Source organism: Mauremys mutica, chromosome 7, assembly GCF_020497125.1.
Source record: "Mauremys mutica isolate MM-2020 ecotype Southern chromosome 7, ASM2049712v1, whole genome shotgun sequence".
Lineage (NCBI taxonomy): Eukaryota > Metazoa > Chordata > Testudines > Geoemydidae > Mauremys > Mauremys mutica.
The window spans coordinates 89,067,827-89,086,828 of NC_059078.1; the positions used below are offsets into that span (position 1 = coordinate 89,067,827).

The 19,002-nt window shown below is 44.4% G+C and overlaps 1 protein-coding gene across 2 annotated transcripts in view; it reads left to right on the forward strand.

Moving 5' to 3' along the window:
• The first annotated feature begins 12,139 nt into the window (after positions 1 to 12,139).
• NPFFR1 (neuropeptide FF receptor 1) overlaps positions 12,140 to 19,002 on the forward strand; it is a 37,668-nt gene continuing 30,805 nt past the window's right edge. The window contains exon 1 of one of the 2 annotated variants that reach the window (XM_045022697.1): positions 12,140 to 12,218. Coding sequence is in view for 1 of the 2 variants with exons in the window: in XM_045022695.1 (XP_044878630.1) it covers positions 17,702 to 17,708 (7 nt within the window). In the remaining variant the exon portion in view is untranslated. Of the gene's footprint in view, positions 12,219 to 16,876; positions 17,709 to 19,002 lie in introns of those variants that run through there. The other variant, XM_045022695.1, reaches the window with a different exon arrangement.

Genomic DNA, 19,002 nt, shown 5'->3' on the forward strand with positions numbered 1-19,002 from the left:
GGAAACTTCCCTTCCCCTGACCCCCTTATGTACAGCTGTTTGTAATTGACCAGATGCATTGGGCAGGTTCTCCAACCTTCTGCTTGAGACTGCTGAACCAGATGCATTAAAACTGCAATTAAGCAAAGCACTTCAGTGTGTACTTACATCCTATTGAAGTGAATGGGACTTAAGCACATGCTTGAAATTAAGCCTGTTGTAAGAGCTTTCTGAACAGGGATGCAGTGAAGCATGTGGTTGAAGTTAAGTCTGTGTTTAAGTGCTTTGCTAAATCAGGGTCTAATAGCCTGCTCTGGTATGACAAATGATGACTTCAGGATTTTGGAGGGGGATTCTAAGAGCCCATCTACTTCATAAAGGTAAGCTAGTTAGGGACATAGTTGTCACCTAGTGAGGTTATCACATAGTGTCGAAGGGACCTGTGTCCAGTAACTAGACTAAAGCCTGGAACATGTCTGAGGAGTGGAGGGGGTTTGAGCATCACAGAATCATAGAAATGCAGGTCTGGAAAGGACCTTCAGAGGTCATCTAGTCCGTCTGCCCACAATGAGGCAGGACCAAGTATTCCCAGACCATCCCTAACAGATGTTTCTCTAATTTGTTATTAAAGCCTCCAAAGATGGGGATTCCCTAAGCACATAGTTTAGTGCGATTCATAATATGTTCAAGAGAAGCCCAGGGCTGAAGTAGCAGATCCCTTGTGGTATGAAGGACGGGCTTTAGCTGTCAGTGGAAAAGTCTGCATAATGACAGTCCGCTATCAAGAATAAGACGGACACTGTGGTCCAGTCACTGCCCCTTAAAGCCAAGGTGAGTGAAGGGAAATGAGCGGCAGTAAGAGCGAACTACACCAGTTTAAAAGTAAAATGATTTTGGAAAGTCAGCAAATGATTATTTATCTGTACTATGGTTACACTTCCAGGCCCCAGCTGAATCAGGGCCCATTGTGACATTGTACCTACACACAGTAAAAGACAGCTCCTTCCCCAAAGAGCTTACACTCTAAATAGACAAAGGAAGTATTATCCCCACTTTACAACTGCGGAACAGAGAGATCAAGTGACTTGCCCAAGGCCAGACAGGGAGGCTATGGCAGAGCCAGGAACTGACCCCATGCTCCTGGAGTTGCAGTCTAGTGCCTTAACGTCAAGACAATCTTTCCTCTTGCTATTAAGCCACTAAGGTAATGGTGCAGTATGTGGGTCCTGCTTTCCCCATAAGTAGCTGCTCACTTGAATGCAGCTCTTTTTCTATGCCACAACAAGCAATACAGCGTATCTCTTAAATATTTCTGTGTTCCTTGCGTTTGCAGTGAACAGTAATTGTCAGGCATGCAGAAGAAAATGGTGCTGTCAGCCAGTGCTGGCTTCTCACTTTGTTTGGGACTGTGATAAAATAAATAATTGCACAGAGCTCATTAAAAAATCATTTGTAAGTGCAGTTTCTCAAAAAGAGAATGTTCAAAGGGCACCCACGACCAGTCTGGTTAGAAAAGAACTGATGTTGTTTATGAGGAAGCACATTAGCTGAAGACTGGACCAGCCTCCTGCCGTCTGGCTGTGGTGAGATCTGATCCAAATGATGCCACATATTGTAATGAGAGAGAGAGATGAAAGTAGGAAAAATGGGGAAAACAGTGGTGATAGCCATTTTTCTTAAGTATAATTAAGGGTAGGAAGCCTAGACTATAGAACTGTCATGTAACATTCGCTATTGTATCTTTCCCTTCTTTCATGCCTGACTTTTTTTTCACTTCTTCTCTCATCTTCATATATAGTCTATCATCCCCTGTCTCACCCCTTTCCCCACACCCAAGTCCTTTCCTCTTCACTTTTCTACTTCCTGTGTCTTTCCTCTTCTTCCCACCTATGTATTTTGCTTATCCTCTGCTGGCTCTGTCTTTCTCATCCTTTTCCCTACTTATCAGTTGCTTATTCAGTCTATAGCCTGTGTGCAAAAGCAGCATGGCAAGGCTTACATAATAGGGCTGCTTTACAATTTATAACTCCCTCTCTGCATCGTCGGAGCTGTCCAAAGTGGAGTTCTGATAAACATTTTCAAACCCACGGGAGCCACAGCGCGCCCTGTGGGGCTAAAGCCCTGAGTCCCGGTACACCCCAGGGGGGTGAAGCGCTGAGCCTCGGCACACCCCACGGGGCTGAAGCCTCAAACCCTGGGGCTCTTGGAAATACTGGATGAGAATTTAAGCCCTAGTCCACGAGGGAGAGGGTGCAATCATTAGATATGCAGCCAGGTTATGCGTGACTCCAATGACCCAGACACTAGCTCTGGGTTAAAACAAACTTTGGATAGCATCAGGAAGTGGGATTCATACCTACATGCTGTGTGGATTCTTGCACCTCAGGCCAGTCGAGAGGAATAGCCAATTACATAGTAGGTACAGAACACGTGCTATGACACTGCTCCCTCGCTTAAAAAAGGCTCTTATTCTGGGCCTGTTTTGGTGAAATGCTGGCCTGAAAAAGCCAGTGTCCCACTGAAACTTGGCAGTGTGAAGCCTGCTGTGTTCTGTTCTCCTTTGGAGAAGCATTTCAATGGCAAACATACATTTTATTTCCTAACTTCCAGTGCACCACTTTTCACAAGATATTTTAAATGGAAAGTTCTTCTGCACCTAGGGTGACCAGATGTCCCAATTTTATAGGGGCAGTCCCAATATTTGGGGCTTTTTCTTACATGGGTGCCTATTACCCCCCCCCCGTCCCGATTTTTCACACTTGCTATCTGGTCACCCTACCTGCACTTCAAGAAGAGGAATTCATGCTGTGGCATAGCCAATGTCAAGTTTAACATTCAGTGGGCCTTCTCACAGTAAATCAGGATTCTCAATTCCTTGAGGCACTTTATGGCTATAACAGTATTTGTAAGATGCTGCCATGAGCAGGACATTGTTAATAAGACTCAGTGGTCCAATGCAATAATATTGAAATTTTGCTCTGTGCCACTAGTCCAAACCCCATCAGGAATTTAACTGACTCTGTGCCTGATCTTGATCTTTATCATGTTGGGTTGTGAAGCTTTGCTCTTGGTGATGAAAGAAGTTGCCCTTAAAGGAAGCAGGTACAAAGCAAAATGGATTTGGTGTCATCCCAGCACCACTGAGAAGGAACATAACCTGATTCCTGAGTATTGGTTTTAGGGAAGCCTGAGTGCTAGGCCAAGCCTGTTAGTCCCAGCACGTAGCTGTGGCCCCTCCAAGGAAGCACCTCAGGGCTGAGGGTGAGACTTATTAGCAGAAATGTAGGCCACAACATCTCCCCAAAAGCCCAATGTCACCTTAACACTGTTTCCAAATCCCTGCTAATTTGGAGAAGGGGAATTAAGTTCAAGCCTCCTGTCGGGATTGTTCTTGTTAATATGGTGCTGCATCTTTTCCCTTTATAAAAGAGTTCTTCAGAGACCAGCCACTGTATTCTATGTTTAGAATCTTCTATTCAAATAGCATATGTGGGGAGAACTGGAGTGCAGCAGCATTACATTGGGCTATAAACCCAGCATGCTGCAGTTGAAGCTGATCATTTCATTTGAATCCAATCCAGGACTGCATTAATTCCCATCTGCACTACCTCTGTCTTCCCCTGTCCCCCCTCCCCACATCTCCACATTCCCTGCTAGCTAGAGAAGGAAGTGTTATGGTGCCCTTTGTGTTATTCATTTCAGTACTCTGAATGAGAGTGAATCCAAGTGCATGCCAATCTTAAAGAGTTATTGATTTCTTTTAATGAACATAAAGATAGGTTCAGGCAAACATGAGATGAGAGAGAAAGAGACTGAGGTTAGATGGGAAAATTATTCTTGGTCAAAAACATAATGGTAGACAGGAAGAGGAATTTTCTCTTTAATAGGTGTCCCTTATTGTCCTCCCACTTTACTTATCTGAAATAAAGATCAATGATTTTCATATTCTGCTGCAGCAACTTTCTCTGTTAAAAAGCTAAATTGTCATCATCAGCAAGCAGTTATCCCAGAGCAATACTATGAAGATTTCCTGATGTACCTGTCCTTCATCAGAGATTAATCAAGAGTCTAACAACTCCTATGAGTAATATAATGAAAACGGTGAACCAAAAATAATCTTTTGTCATGGACATGTCTTACAGCAGTAGGTAATGGATGTATAGGACAGGGTATTTATAATATGAAGGAAATGCAGAAAAAGACTGAGACCTCCTTGATCCCTTTGAATGCTTTAATCCCGGTCATTGAGATCCAAACTTCTTGTCTTTACATGCACAGAAAGATATAGCACTTGAAAGCTGATTGGCTGTGTTTCATAGTACTGTCTGAGATTCAACCAGTCAGCAAACAGAATCTGCCCTTGATTAACACTCCCCATGCATTCCTTTATTTCAGTTTTGTAACTTTAAATCTCAGAGGGCAGATTGGTTCTGGGAAAGCACAGGATGTCTGTTAGAGGTGGCACTACAGTTCTGTTCCACGATTCCTCCCCAGTTCTATCTTAGTAAAATGTCCAACTACTTTAAAGATCATCGTCTCTATCATGAACAGACAACTAACCCAGAATCCATTGGACCCCTCTGATTTCAGCAGTTCAGTCTTTAATTCATCTGTTTTTTGCCTCCTGGAGTCGTGGCTGAGAGTTTTTTGTAAAGATAAATCTCCCTTCTTCACAAGCAGAAATTAAGATCTTGATGTGTGACATATTCATTTTGTTGTGACCATTCTGAAGTGAAACACTAGTTGTTTGTTTCAATTGAACTTATGTACTCAAAGTCATTTTAAGCTAAGGAATAACAATCCAAGAAACGAAAGATTATGCAACATGGAAGGTCAATTACCTCAAGATATGAGGTTCATTTGGCTGTCTTAGTTTAGTTAGAGTTTGTGTTTATTTCATGTTTGGTTTGTTTGTATTCTGATGGTTAACTTGAGTAGTTTGGGATTAACACTGAAATCTATGAATCACTGACCATAAAGTAGAGCTGGAAATGAGAGATACAAAATACTGTGTAAAACTCAGAGAGGAAACAGATGCTTTCCTTGCTAGTGCCCAAAATATAAGGAAGCCTGAGGAAGGTATTTCTGTAAGTGACTGGAAATAATAAGCCTTTCCATCAAAAAGAAATGAGAAATAATCCTGCCTGAAGATGTAAGTACGAGAGAGCAGAGATGGCTTCATACTATGTCCCAACTGTCACTGGAGTGGACAATAATGACAAATGGCAGCCAATCCTGTGACAAGGCCCCACATAGTGTCCTCAACTCCCATGGAGTCACTGAGAGTTGAGAGCATTCAGCACCTTGAAAGACTGGCCTTGTGGTATTACAGTATGCAGTGCCAGTCTGAGTGCCATCATTTGGGGAGAACACAATTGTTAACAAATATTTGTGTTTGTTTTCTAATTTAATGGGCCTAGCAGCCACGGTGAAAGTTGATATATAAACTAATTAAATAAATTACATATGGAGCGATGCTGTATCGAAGCCCATCTACAGGCTTCAGCAACTACCAATTATTGACTGAAATTAATTTTTTATCATTGGGGGGATTCAGGAGGGTAGTGTTAATTTTCAGAGCTTTCCTCTAACGTTCTGTCAAGTTTGGCTACTGTGAGCCTAAACAGGACTAGGGCTTGGGATGTGTTGTGTAACTCTGTCGTTCCAATGTCTCTAATACTGTCACGGAGTGTGGGGGAGTCAGGGCCCTGCACCCCCCACTTCCTGCGATTCACCGTGATTCTCAGCCAGCCAGTAAAACAGAAGGTTTATTAGATGACAGGAACACAGTTCCAAGCAGGGCTTGTAGGTACAACCAGGACCCCTCAGCCAGGTCCCTCTGGGGGGCAAGGATCTTAGACCCCAGACTTGGGGTTCCCCGCCTCTTCTCAGCCAGCCCAAAACTGAAACCAAAAACCCCTCCAGCAGGCTCTCTCCCTTTGTCCAGTTTCCTGGGCAAAGAAGTTGACTCACCCCACCCCCCTCCTGGCTCAGGTTACAGGCTCAGGTACTGTCCCTCACCTAATGTCATCCCCTGCTCTCCCATCCCCCATGCAGACAGCCCCAGTAAAACTAAACGACATTCCCAGGTCAATCCACCCCGCTCCCTACTGCGTCACAAAAACATTATGCTTTCTTTCCATGCGTCCTTTGAATGTTGAAACATTAGTAAAATAAGTACCAGTCCATTGAGATAGAAAGGGACTATATGGACTCACCTGTAATTTCCTGTGAGCATCCCCTTCATGGCCATTTGTGATTTTTAACTCTTTGGAAGGTGCACAAATACTACGGTATATGCTGGTATCTGTTACTCTACCTTCCTCTAGTCCAGTCCAGAATGGAGAATGGGTATGCTGTTTTATACTGTTGACTAATATATGCTGGCTAACATAAATATATATATCATTTTAACAATATGAATCATCTGCACCACTTATCGTCATTGGCTATTCCTCGATACGAGGCTGATGTCTGCCAGGGGGAAAAGTCATTGATGAGACTTAAGATGGCTGAGGAGTCCAATCCATGCTCTACAGGTTTTTCCCCATATGTGACAGGTGGTTGCTTGGAGAGAGCACAACTGCTGGCCGGGATGCTGTCTCTCCTGAGCAAGGTGATTCTCTTCAAAACAGGCTGAGGCTTGATGTATGATGCAACACCATTGCAGGCCATTGCCAGCCAGCTCTTCCCAGTTCATGGGGTCAATGCCTCCCTTCTTAAGATATACATTCAGGGTGTCCTTATAGTGTTTCCTTTGTCCCCCACGAGTCCTCTTACCAAGACTAAGCTGAGAAAAGAGGACTTGCTTTGGAAGATGAGTATCAGCCACCCGCACACAATGGCCAGCCCAGCGAAGTTGATGTTTACTAATCTTCGCCTCAACACTGGTGATGATAGCTGCAGAGAGAACACTGGCATTGGCGCGATCTGATACAGAGAATCTTCCTAAGGCAGTGCTTGAGATGGCTGTGGTATGTCACCCATGTCTTGCACCCATTAAGAAGAGAGGGGATGACTACTGCAAGACAATGCACCATTTATATATTAGTGTGGATTAAGCATCAATAACATTAAGCACAAATATTGTAACAGTGATATAGCTTAAATTGGTCTATACCATAACCCTGTTCATTTATGCTAAGTATCCCATAACACCTTGCATTTGCTGAAGAAAGCAAATGTATCAATCAAGATATATTCATTCTATGTCTTAGTACAAGCTAGGGAAGTACCTTCATGGATCAGTACTTGGAATGCTAGTATCCAAAACAAAGATAAGGAGGGAACAGAACAACAAGTTAGGGAAGTGGAACAAACTGATGGGTTGGATTTTAGTGACATGTAAAGAAGTGAGTAACTTGTAAAATCATATGAATAATACCAGCAGAAATGTGTGGCTTGGGGAACCCACCTTTTTTGTAAGGTGAATGTAATATTGCTTTGTGGGATTGATCTTCAAAAACTGGAATCATATAGAACCTTTTTCTTGTACCATATTAATAAACTGGACTCACATTGGTTATTTAGTCTCTTGAGGGTATATTATAATGAAATGATGAACCAAGGTGTTCAACTGACTATCAAATTTGTCAACCATGCCACAGACATGAGCACAGAGAGCTCCCTGTCTGGCATGGGTGACAGGACTATGATATTCTGCCTTTTATAGTAAAGGCAAAGGAAAGTCCTGTGTATAAAACAAATGGAATTGATCTGGTGTTCTTGGTTTTCTTGGCTTGTATTTGTAAATTCTGTTTTCAGCTACAATATTATAGCAGTGACTAGGCATTGTGTCATCTATACTCCTGAGAATAAAACTACACCTGATACTATCATTACCATGAGCCCAGACTTGGACATGTTTCTTGCTCCAGTCCCACCATTTTGTATAAATCTTGAAATTCTTCTGTAAACCCCTTTCATAGGGTAAATAAAGCAGGTCCAGCACTCCTGTGCTAGAACAGGTGTTCACATTTGGTCAGTTAAGATGGTGGAGCAGCACCTGAAGGCTATAAAAGACCTGAGTGAGTCAGGGCTGCCTGAGAGGAAGGGGTGAGAGCTGCAGCCAGCTAAAAAACTGAGGGTGTTTCCTGGAGGAAGGCTGGACCCAAGAAGCATAGCAAGAGGGGTTTGCTGACTGATGTTCCCAAGCTAGAGAACTAAAGGGCTGCTGAAGGCAGGGGAGCAGTGAAAGGGCTTAACTGCTGATGTCTCCATACCAAGAGCTGGACCCAGAGGAATGGTGAAAGGGCTTAGGGATACTCCCTGGGTGAAGGTGATCTCCCAGTAGAGAGGCTGTTATACTAGGGAAACTGGTATAAGATTAGAATCCAGGCTCCCTTTTTTTAAACACTTGCTGTCTGCCTCAGCTCCCTCCCATACACAGCCTTCAGTAAACTGCATTTGGTTTACTGTAAACAGAAAAAGATGTGGGGCCTGAGTCTCATGGACAATAAGTCCCTTTATGATGCTCATGTACTCTGTGTAAAAGGACCTTAAAGTGAGGACAAACCATCGCACATTTCAGCATTGAGTCCTTGCTGAAGAAAAGCCCAGGACTGAAATAGCATGGGTGCTGCAAGTTAGGAGCTGGGGTGTGAGGAGACCAGGAATGGAACCAAAGGGGCTGTAAAGGTCAGGTTTGGAAATGCATTGGCAGAGCTGTGTAGGGATCACTTGTACAGAAACTGCCAGCAATGTCTCTTGTACCCCAGGTAATTCGTCTTTCTGCTTCATAAATACTTAACGCACCCACAAAATTCCAACAGTGAAATAAACAAAGTATGTAACAATGGACCCTGGGCTGCGTATTATGGACTGAATACTGCCATTACCTCCTTCCCATTGCATTTTCTTCTCCCTTTCATGTTGTCTACACCTGTGGCTTCTTGGCAACATGTTTAGCAGGAATAAATTATTCCACTGCACTGTTTTCATTATGTGCCATTTACCAAGAGTTTTAAAGAGGCTTGAAAGGGTGACTGTTCTTCTAGATGATTTTCAGTAAAAGCAAAGCTAATTAAGTCCATTTGTTAGGGGGAAATAGACTAAGATTTGGTTCTTGCAGACCCAGTCAGACAGGCACTGCCTTTACCTTGTTTTTCTGCCAATTAATGTGGAAATTCATCTTTTTTTATTTGCATCATTAAATAAAAGAATTTGATGGCTCTCTCCAAAATGTTCCTACATCAAATGATTCTGTCTTGAGTCTTTAAAACAGAATTCTTAGCACAGTATATGAAAAATTAGATATTTTATCTGGATGTGGGAACCTTTCTGCCTACAGTGACTGTCTTATACCCCCATCTCTGAAAGGAGGCTTCGTAATTCCTGCTCTATGGCCTGCTAACTGTTTCACTGTGGATAAATACTTAAATAGTCATAGGGATAAAGAGAACGACTTCATAGTCCAGTGGTTAGGGCACCCCTTGGGGAGGTGAAAGACCCTAGGTCTGGTCCAGTCCCCCTGCTCCAATCACTTTTTCATTATCTTTCCACAGTGGAACAATTTCAATAGGAGAGACTGAGGGATTTTCCCACATCAGAATATCCCACAGCTCCATGGTTAGAGCACTCTCCTGAGATGTAGGTGACTGCTGTTCAAATCTTTTCCCCTCCTCTGGCAAAGAGGGGGGAATTGAATTATCCAATGTTCCAGGCAAATGCTCTAACCACAGGGCTCAAAGATATAAGTGGCAGCAGCACTTCCTCCTGCTCTCATTTTGTGTGGAGCAAGACAGGTATCTAATTCATTCCTGCAAGAAATGCCTTGAACGACATCTGTCTGACTCCAGGAGAGGGGTTCCCATTTGTGGATCACTAGGCAAAGATATGCACCTTCCTGCAGCCTGGGCTTGGGCTTAGCACACCCCCCTCTCATCAGTGTCTCTTGTTGGCTAGCTCAGGCAGCAACCAGCCAATCATGCTGGCTTTTGTGAATCATTCTGAGGCACCTACCTCTCCCCACTCAGCTTTGTGGACAGCAGTGTTGATCCTGCGGGGGGTTTTTTAGGTGCCACAACACTCATCATTGCAACAGCTGAGTCCCTTTTGTGGATCCCATCCCTGGTGATTACACAAACAAATATGCCAACAGTCATATACTAAGCAACACCACACACATACATTTTGATGGGGTTAGGGAATATTGGCCAGGGCCCTGAGAAGTTATCCCCTTATGCTTTGAGATCTTTAGCTCCCATGTAAATAGACAACAGAGGAGTTAGGAGGGTGCAGGGTTCAGTGTCCCATTCAGAGGATGGCAGCTATCATATGGAACTTTTTCAGAATGTAGAAGCCTAAAACTTGAAAGTCAGATTTCTCGGAAGCACTCTGTATGGCTTGTGAGCTATGATGGGGGTGGACAGGAAAAGAGAGGTATTCCCGAACTCCCACCACCTTTGTGTTCCTTAGTTTTACAGCAATGCACCCAATGCAATGTACTGAAATGCATCTTTACCTCTCCTCCCTTCCTCTGGGGAGCACTTAGGAGACAAGTGCAGCTGAAAACCCAGGTGATACTGGCCAGGAATAGGGCCTCTCCCTCATAGCCTCTACCCGTGGGGCTTTTGTGAAGCCCCAGCTGTAAATCAACACTGCCATGGCAGAAAGTCCGAAGGGAGGACAGTGATAGCAACACCACTGCTCTCCTCTGGGATGAATGCTCCCAGAAGGGATACAGAGGCCAGGATGGCACAATGAGATATAGTTCACAATACTTCCCAGGAGCAGCTTCCTTGAATCTGGCTCTCTGAACGCTATTGGGGCCTGATTCTCCATTGCCTGACTGCAGTCAGGAAGGAGGGTATTGTATTTAGAGCAGTGGACTGGGCTTAGGAGATCAGTTTTAATTCCTCATTTCACCATCTGTAAAATAGGGATAGATAATATTTCCTTTGTCAGTCCTGGCTACTTTATCTTTAAAGATTAGATTTTCAAAAGCACTCAGGGGGAGTTTCAGCACTGACTTCAGGGGGAGGAGGGTTATGCCAATGCTCAGCACAACTGAAAATTCCATACTAAGTTCTTCATGGCAGCAACTGCCTCTCACTGTGCGTTTGTACAACACACAGCACAACAGGACCCCGATCTTGGTTAAGGCTTCTAGGCACTTTGTAATACATATAATAAATAATTAGCAATTATAATTGGTTTAATAATACCAAGTCAAATTCTCTATTCACACAAAGCATCAGGGCTGCTGGAACAATCTGTATATTGGGGGTGCTGAGAGCCATTGAACCAAACTGTAAACCCTGCATATGATGGAAACCACTTCCAGCCAGAGGGTGCAGCAGCTCCCCCAGCACCCCATGTTCCAACACCCATGCACCTCTAGTTCCAGCACCTATGCAAGATAGTGCTTTGCACAGGACTAGATACTATACAAAGTGTATAGCAATAGAGAATCCGGCCTTCTGGCTGCAATGCTTGCATTCTGCTTAGTATTATGTAGCGCTAACATGCAGCATTTGCAGTAGAGGGGCTGAGGAATCACTTGGAACAATTCTGTTCTAAGTAAAATCTTAGTTGGCCTTTGCCATCAAGGAAATCCCCAAAACCTGAAAAGAACCATTTTAAAGACTGGCAGTGAAGGGATTTGACCCTTCTGCAGACTCTCTTCTGCCACATCTTACTAGAAGTAAATGAAGTCCAGGGAGCCACATAGGAAAAAGATCTTGGAGTAACATCAAGGATGGCTAGTCCTTTAGGGATTCTGGCAGGTTTCAAACATCCCTGATTAAATGATAGTGCACAACAGGGAAGGGGGTGGAGGTGATCATTAGGAGAAAATGATCCCTCCAGGGCAGTGTTTTTCAAACCATGGGTCGCGACCCACTACTGTGTAGCAGCATGTAAGACGTTGGGTCTCCTTGCTCTGGTCAGCACCATCGACCGTGATGTTAAAAGTCTCATCAGCGGTGCTGTCCAGCTAAGGAAGGCTAGCGCCTACCTTTTCTGACACTGTGCCATGCCCCGGAAGCAGCCAGCAGCGGGTCCGGCTTCTAGGTAGGGGAGCCATGGGGCTCCACGTGCTGCCCCTGTCCCAAGCACCCACTCCACACTCCCATTGGCTGGCAAACAGCCAATGAGAACTGGCGGGGGGCAGTGTCTGTGGGCAAGAGTCGCACAGAGCTGCTTGTATGCCTCTGCCTAGGAGCCAGACCTGCTGCTGGCCGCGTCCAGGGCACAGCACGGTTCACCCCGGCTGCACCGCTGACTGGGAGCCACCGGAGGTAAGTCCGCACCCCAACACTGTGCCCCAATCCCCTGCCCCAGCCCTGGGGGCCCCCAAACCTGGAACCCCTTCCTGCACCCAAATCCCTCATTCCCGGCCCCAGCCCACAGCCTACACTCCCAGCCCAGAGCCCTGACCCCCTCCCGCAGCACAACCCCCTGCCCCAACCCTGAGCCCCCCAAACCCCTCATCCCCAGCCCAGAGCCCTGACCCCCTCCTGCACCCCAACCGCTTGCCCCAGTCCTGAGCCCCCCCAAACCCAGAACCCTTTCCTGCACCCCAAACCCCTCATCCCTGGCCCCACCCCAGAGCCTGCATCCCCTGTCCAGAGTCCTGAGCCCCTCCTGCACCCCAACCCCCTCCCCCAGCCCAGAGCCCCTCCTGCACCTCAAACTCCTCATCCCCAGCTCCGTTGGGTCATGGGCATCAACAATTTTCTTCAACTGGGTCCCCAGAAAAAAAGTTTGAAAACCACTGATCTAGGGTGTGTTGCAAAGAAGGAGACTGAGCTGAGCGTTACTAAGCCCTGATGGGATGGTTTGTTCCATGAGTGCTACATGATTCTCCGGTTCTGTTGTCACATAAACTGTGCTGTGGTTCATAGTGGGCATCTTATATTGTTGAGGAAAGTTTTAGAACTGGGGTTTTAACTGAGTGGGAATCAAACCTGAAAAAATGCTTCTATTACCTGGGCAGGGTAGAGACGTTTCTTGTTCTGCAGAGTTAACCTGCTGAAAGTAATCAAGGGCAATAACATGACGAAAAGTGGCTGGAGTACCTATTACAGTTGTTGCTTCCTCTCCTTTCTGTATCATTTCCCCTGTCCCTTGGTTTGCTTTATTATTTCTGAAAATAGTTTTATTAGCTTTGCAGTATAATACAGTTAAAGTGGAGATGGTGAAGTATTGGCATCAAATCCAGACAAACATCAAGAATCAATTAAATTAAATAGCTCTTTGCTCTACTGAGAACCAACTATCTACAGTCTTGTCAGCTAGCCTAACAAATATGAGCTCAATTAGGCAGTGGTGAAAAGAGGAATATTCCATGGATAGAAACAAATAGGCAAGAGACATTTGTAATAGAACATCAGTGACCAGAATTATCCATTAATATGCTCAGACTGCTGTATGAATTCTGAAAGATGCTTTGTTGTGGGGACAACAATCTATGAATGTAATAGTTTACAAGTGGCACATCTGGATGAGTTGCCAGGGAGATGAATGGGCTGCTCATCAGTAATGAAAATCATCATTATCTCAGCCTGCAGTTTTCTTTAGCAGCTTTCTGGCTGGCTGCCAAGAGGATGTCTCTGAGTGATCCAACAGGTGGACAAATTTTTTTTTAATCAGCCATGCCTGGATGGAACATAAAAATAATAGAGGTTTAAATGTGCTTCCTTCCCAATAGAGGTACCCTGATGAGCATCTACAGTCTGCCTACAGCTGTTTGAGCATTTTTGACAAATGTTTTTTGTCAGAAAAATGTTGACTCATCAAAACCAAAACTTTTTGTAGAAACCTATCCATTTCAATGAAACTTTTGTCAGAAAGGCTTCTCAGCTCTGAGATGGAATGTCTGGTCAGCGAGAGAGGCTCCCACCCCAGAACAGCCCATACCCATGTAAGGCACTCACCTGATCTGCAGCACTGACTTCAGTGTGGGTCTCCCACCTCCCAGATGAATGACTTAATCAGTGGGCTACAGAGTCAGGCTCTCACTTTCTCTCTTTGGCACAATGGATATTTAATTATTTAACTACAATGTGCAACAGCTTCAACAGGAAGTACCCAGAGTTGCTAAAATTCAAGTCCTAACTCTAATCAGGCAGATTCAGTGGGCAGTTGGGGAGGGAGCGGGGAAAAGGGGAGATGTCTCTTCCCTTCACTGCCTTGCTTTTTCACACAAAAATTCCAACAGTCTCAGTTTCATCCTAATGCAGAATGAAACCTCAAAAATTTTCACAAAATAGAATTCTTGTTTTCTGGACAGCTCTAAATCTGTCTATCTTAAGCACCATCCTCAGAAATCTCACGTTACGGTACTTCTATACCTGTCTTCTTCTGTTGTAAGCCCAGAATCTTTACTGTTCTGTTCCAGTGTCTCCAACCACTGGTCAAGATTGTGGAGAGAGAATTGAGATGAGATACACATGATGATCCAGAATTACCTTTTATATCATCAGCTTGTAGTTACCTTTTGGCTCTAATTTTACCTTGAAGTTTCATCTGAAACTACAAGTGAAACCTTGTAGTGCCACATCTTCAACTGGCTGCCAGAGGCCTGGCACACCAACATTGTTTTTTTGTGTGTCTTTTCTCTGAGCTATCACTTTCCCTCTTCTTCTCCTTCTGGCCCTGGGAACAACCAATATAGTCCCTCATCCTCAGGCAGCCCAGGAAAAGAGTTTTGGTCTCTTTCATACAGAATGCTGCAGCCTTCTGCCAAGCCACTCTGCGGTCTGTGAAAACATCTGGTTAACGTAAGGGCAGCTTTCAGACTACGGCATGCTCTGTAGTAGTGAGACATCTGCTGGTAGGAATCAGCTCAATAAGACAACTTTACAGAAATAGTAAGTAAAAAGTGACTCGGTAAAATTCCCCCTAGCTAAAAAGCAATTACATATTCCATTCTGTCAAAATAAGCCACCACAATTCCACCACTACCACTAAGGGCTGTGCATATTTAGAGCACTATAAATTATGTATAACTTCATTTCCCTTTAATTGGAGGATCTGAGCCTCTTTGAATTGCAAAGCAGGCAAAAATTCACTTCCATCACTTTCTTACATTTTAAAGGAGGGTGGGGGACTTGTTTTGCTTTAGAAGTATACACATGTATTTTTTTCATAAGTGGACACTCAAATGGCTCAGTGTTGTTCTGACTAGTGTTGGTCAACTAGCAAGCAGATTGACTATGTATTTCTGAAGTAAATTTTTGTCCACCATTATTTCTGGGGTCATATTATTCATAAGTATTTGAACATCTGCCTTGCAGTGGTGAAAAATTTTGTTAAGTTTGTCAAGTTTTCAAGATTTAGCACTAGTGATTATTTTGAAAGTTTCTATGGAATGTGTGTTGTTCACTACTTACTAACACCAGGTTGTTAGTTAGAAAAACATTGGTCAGGGTGGTCTAGTTGTACTTGGTCCTGCCTCAGCATGAGAGGCTGGACTAGATGACCTCTTGAAGTCCCTTCCCTGTTTTTAAAAGTTTCAGGCATCCAGTCAGAATTGACAAAGTAGTTTGTGAGCTAGATGATCAGTCTATCTATTGAAGGCAATTATTTGACTCCCCACCCCCAATTAGTGTGGTATCTGAGAGCCCACAATCTTTAATTAATTTATCTTCACAACACTTCTATGAGGTAGGGAAGTCCTATCATCTCCATTTTACAGATGGGAAACTGAGGCACAGAGAGACTAAGAGCCTTTCTATGCAGAGAAATTTACCATCATCATTTATACTGGTAAATTGCCCCTTGTAGACAAGTCCTAAGTGAACTACCCAAGATCACTCAGGAAGACTATAGCAAAGTAGGGCATTTAACATGAGTCTTCCAGGCTAGCACCCTAACTGCTGAGCCATCCTTCCCCTCACATCCCAGGAACAGACAAAATGAAGTTTAAAAACAGCCCCTAGGCTGAAATGTGTGTGTCCTGGTAAAAAATTACAAACAGCAGATAATTGTTTACCTTAATGTAAGGCCCAGTGGGTTGTGAACCCAACCCTGTAAAGCTGTTAGACAGCAGTCACCTCCACACTGCCACCCAGCAACAGCTGTAACCAGCTCACGCTCCATGACCTGCTGTGGACATGGACCATGAGAAGTCCCATCTCAAAGGATCTGACAGGCAGCAGCCTCATGGCTCCTCATCCTATATAAACCCAAGGAGTGGCCCAGGAAGCAACCAGGGAACACTATGGATCTCTTGTAGCTGCCATGGCCGTTCCTGCTCTTGAACTCCTGGCTCTCACCTCAGCTTGATTTGGACCTTGCCTCCTGACCTGGCCCCTGAAACATGACATGGACTCTGATGGTTGATATTAATCTCAGCCTGGAACTTGGCTATGAACTCCTCTACTACTCTCAGCCTCGGGTTTGATGCTGCTCTGATCCTCGGTCCTGACTGCCCTTGTCAGGATCCTGCCACCTGTTCTCAACACAGAAAATCTGCTTCGCCGGCCGTTCCTCCATCAGGACTGTACATTTTCTCTCATGTTCACCACTACAAAGGGAAGGAGTCACTCTGTGTCCAGTTGCTACCGGGACAAAAAGGTGAGACTGTACTCGATCCCTTCTGACTAGGATTAACAGATTCAGCGGGGCACTGTGCCACTAAGACACTGTTCCCTGAACAGGGTGCAATAGCACACACCATAAGCAAGCAAGACATGAAGAGGCTGCTGGAGATGAGTCTGATTTTTCCTGTTATTCAGTATAGTGATTAAACCCTTCACTTTGCCCAGTTGATAAATGAGAGCGGCTGCAGATACTGTAATTAATTGTCCAGCTGTTTGCCTGTACATCCAAAAGGTGTTCCAGTAACCATGACAATGGGGAGATATAGCTCTCTCACACACACACACACACGCGCACACACACACACGCGCACATACATACACACTTTGCCCCGAACTAATAGAATCAGCCTCTTTGCTGCTGAGCAGTAAGAGCTGGTGTGTAGAGAGTCCGAGGAGCAGAAGCTGAGCGGAGACAGAAGTCATGCACAGAGAATGCAAGAGGGCTGATGAGCTAACAACGCGTGCTTCATTCTCCAGCTGAACTGGAAACAGCTCCACAAGCTCAGCTTGCAACTCTGATGGTGGGAAGAAATTTTTGGAGCTGTTTGAGTGAGAGGGCTGGAACATTTTGAGATGTCTTAATCCCATAACAAAGACCGTATCAAAGGGACTGAGCATTAGGAAGCATTTCAACAGGTGTCTTTGCAAAAGGATTCTGATTCTTCCCTCCCCCCAAAAAAGCATGTTTGGAATAGCTGCAAATTCAGTATCCACCAAGTCTCCAGCCTGGACTCCAGTCATCCTTAACTAATAACCCCATTGCTTTAACGAAGTCCTTGCACTTGACTTTCTTCTTGGACTTGGACAAAAATATTACCTCCCTTCATCTCCTTCTTTGGAACTGGAGTAGACTGCCTGGAGGATTGAGAACCCTTGAACTCTATGGGAATTTTATGAAAGAAAAAAAGCTACAATTCTGCAGGTATCTTTCGTGAGTTATCCGGAAGCTCTGATAAACTGAGGAGAGTAGCTGCATGCAGGAGGACTCAAACTAGCAGTGGATCAAGATAGCATTCATCACCACAGCAGAGTTGCTGCTCCCTCTCTGATAGCAGGACGCTGCAGCTAGATAAAGAGAAACATTAAGGAGTGGCTCTGATCTCAAGACTCCAGTCTACCTACAAACAATACAACACTCCAATATACTGAAGCAAGAATCGGGGTCAGGCTGTGTCATGGAAGGTGAGGACATCCAGTTTCTATCTCCTTGTCAAATATATATTGCAGGTGTTCAATTCAGTTCTTTTAGGGCCTGATCTAAAGTCAATGGGAGTCTTCACTGACTTCAGTGGGCTTCAGATCAGTCTCTTATAGCGTAAGTTATTATGGCATATTTGTCTTCTGTGAAATGTATCAGAAAACTATTTAACACTGCAGAGAAGGAGAGAAGGGAGAGAGGAAACATGCATTCTGTGGCTTCCACAACAACCATAACTGTGTGTGTGAGTGTGTGTGTGTGAGAGAGAGAGAGTGTTACTCTAGGCTGTTAACATTTAAGCCTTAATACCTAGTATAAGTTAAATTTAGTCAAGTTATAGTTGCAGTGGGAGCCATACTTTTGCATTTCCTGGCTCTTGTGGGTTTAGAAATAGCTAAAATATTGCAATAATGTAGTTTACTGCATTTAATTTAATTGCCATTTTAATAAAAGTACAGAGTAAAGAAAGGAGCCTTTCTCCACCAGCTGTCACAACTTCATACATATGTGGAACCATACATTTGATAAGAATACTACAGCTGACCCTTCTTAAAGTGAAGTCATTTTCTTCATAGAAAACTTTACCAATTTGAAGGTTCATGTTAAAGCAAATTGCAATTTACACACTGAAATGCACTGACATAATCTGGGGTCACATCACAGGTGACTGAAGTGGGTTCCTCTGTATAAGCACATAACAGCTCATGCCTAGATAATCACACAAGAAGCCTGATCCAAACCCCCATGAAATTCAAGGAAAGACTCTAATTGACTTCAGTGGGCTGCGGATGAGGCTTTTCATACACCCTTACATCAGCAAGGGAAATAACATGCCCAGGACCCTATTTTCAATAGTCACATTCCCCCATATATACCTCAACCCCCTCAAAATAAATGCTGGGGAAAGGATCCTTCCTGACTGAAGGCTGCTTACGTGCCCAACTTAAACACTTCAGCTAGTGACCCTTCTGCCTGTGTTCCAACCCCAGCCTCACCTTGTCCCCTTCTGCCTCTATCCCTCCATTCCCCCAGCTCCTGTCCCCTCCCCATCTGCTCTTCTCCCCTGGTTCCTGTCTTCCTCTTACCACACACACTCCTGTCTTTCAATGGCTTCTGCCCTTCCCCCCATCCTTGTCTTATGCCCCTCTCCCATGCTTATTCCTGTCGTCTTCCCCAACCATTCTCTGACCTCTCTTGCTCCTGTCTTTTTTCCCTGACCCCATTCTTCTCCTCTCTGCGTTAGTCAGGCAGCTCCTTCTCTTTCCCTCCATGCTACCT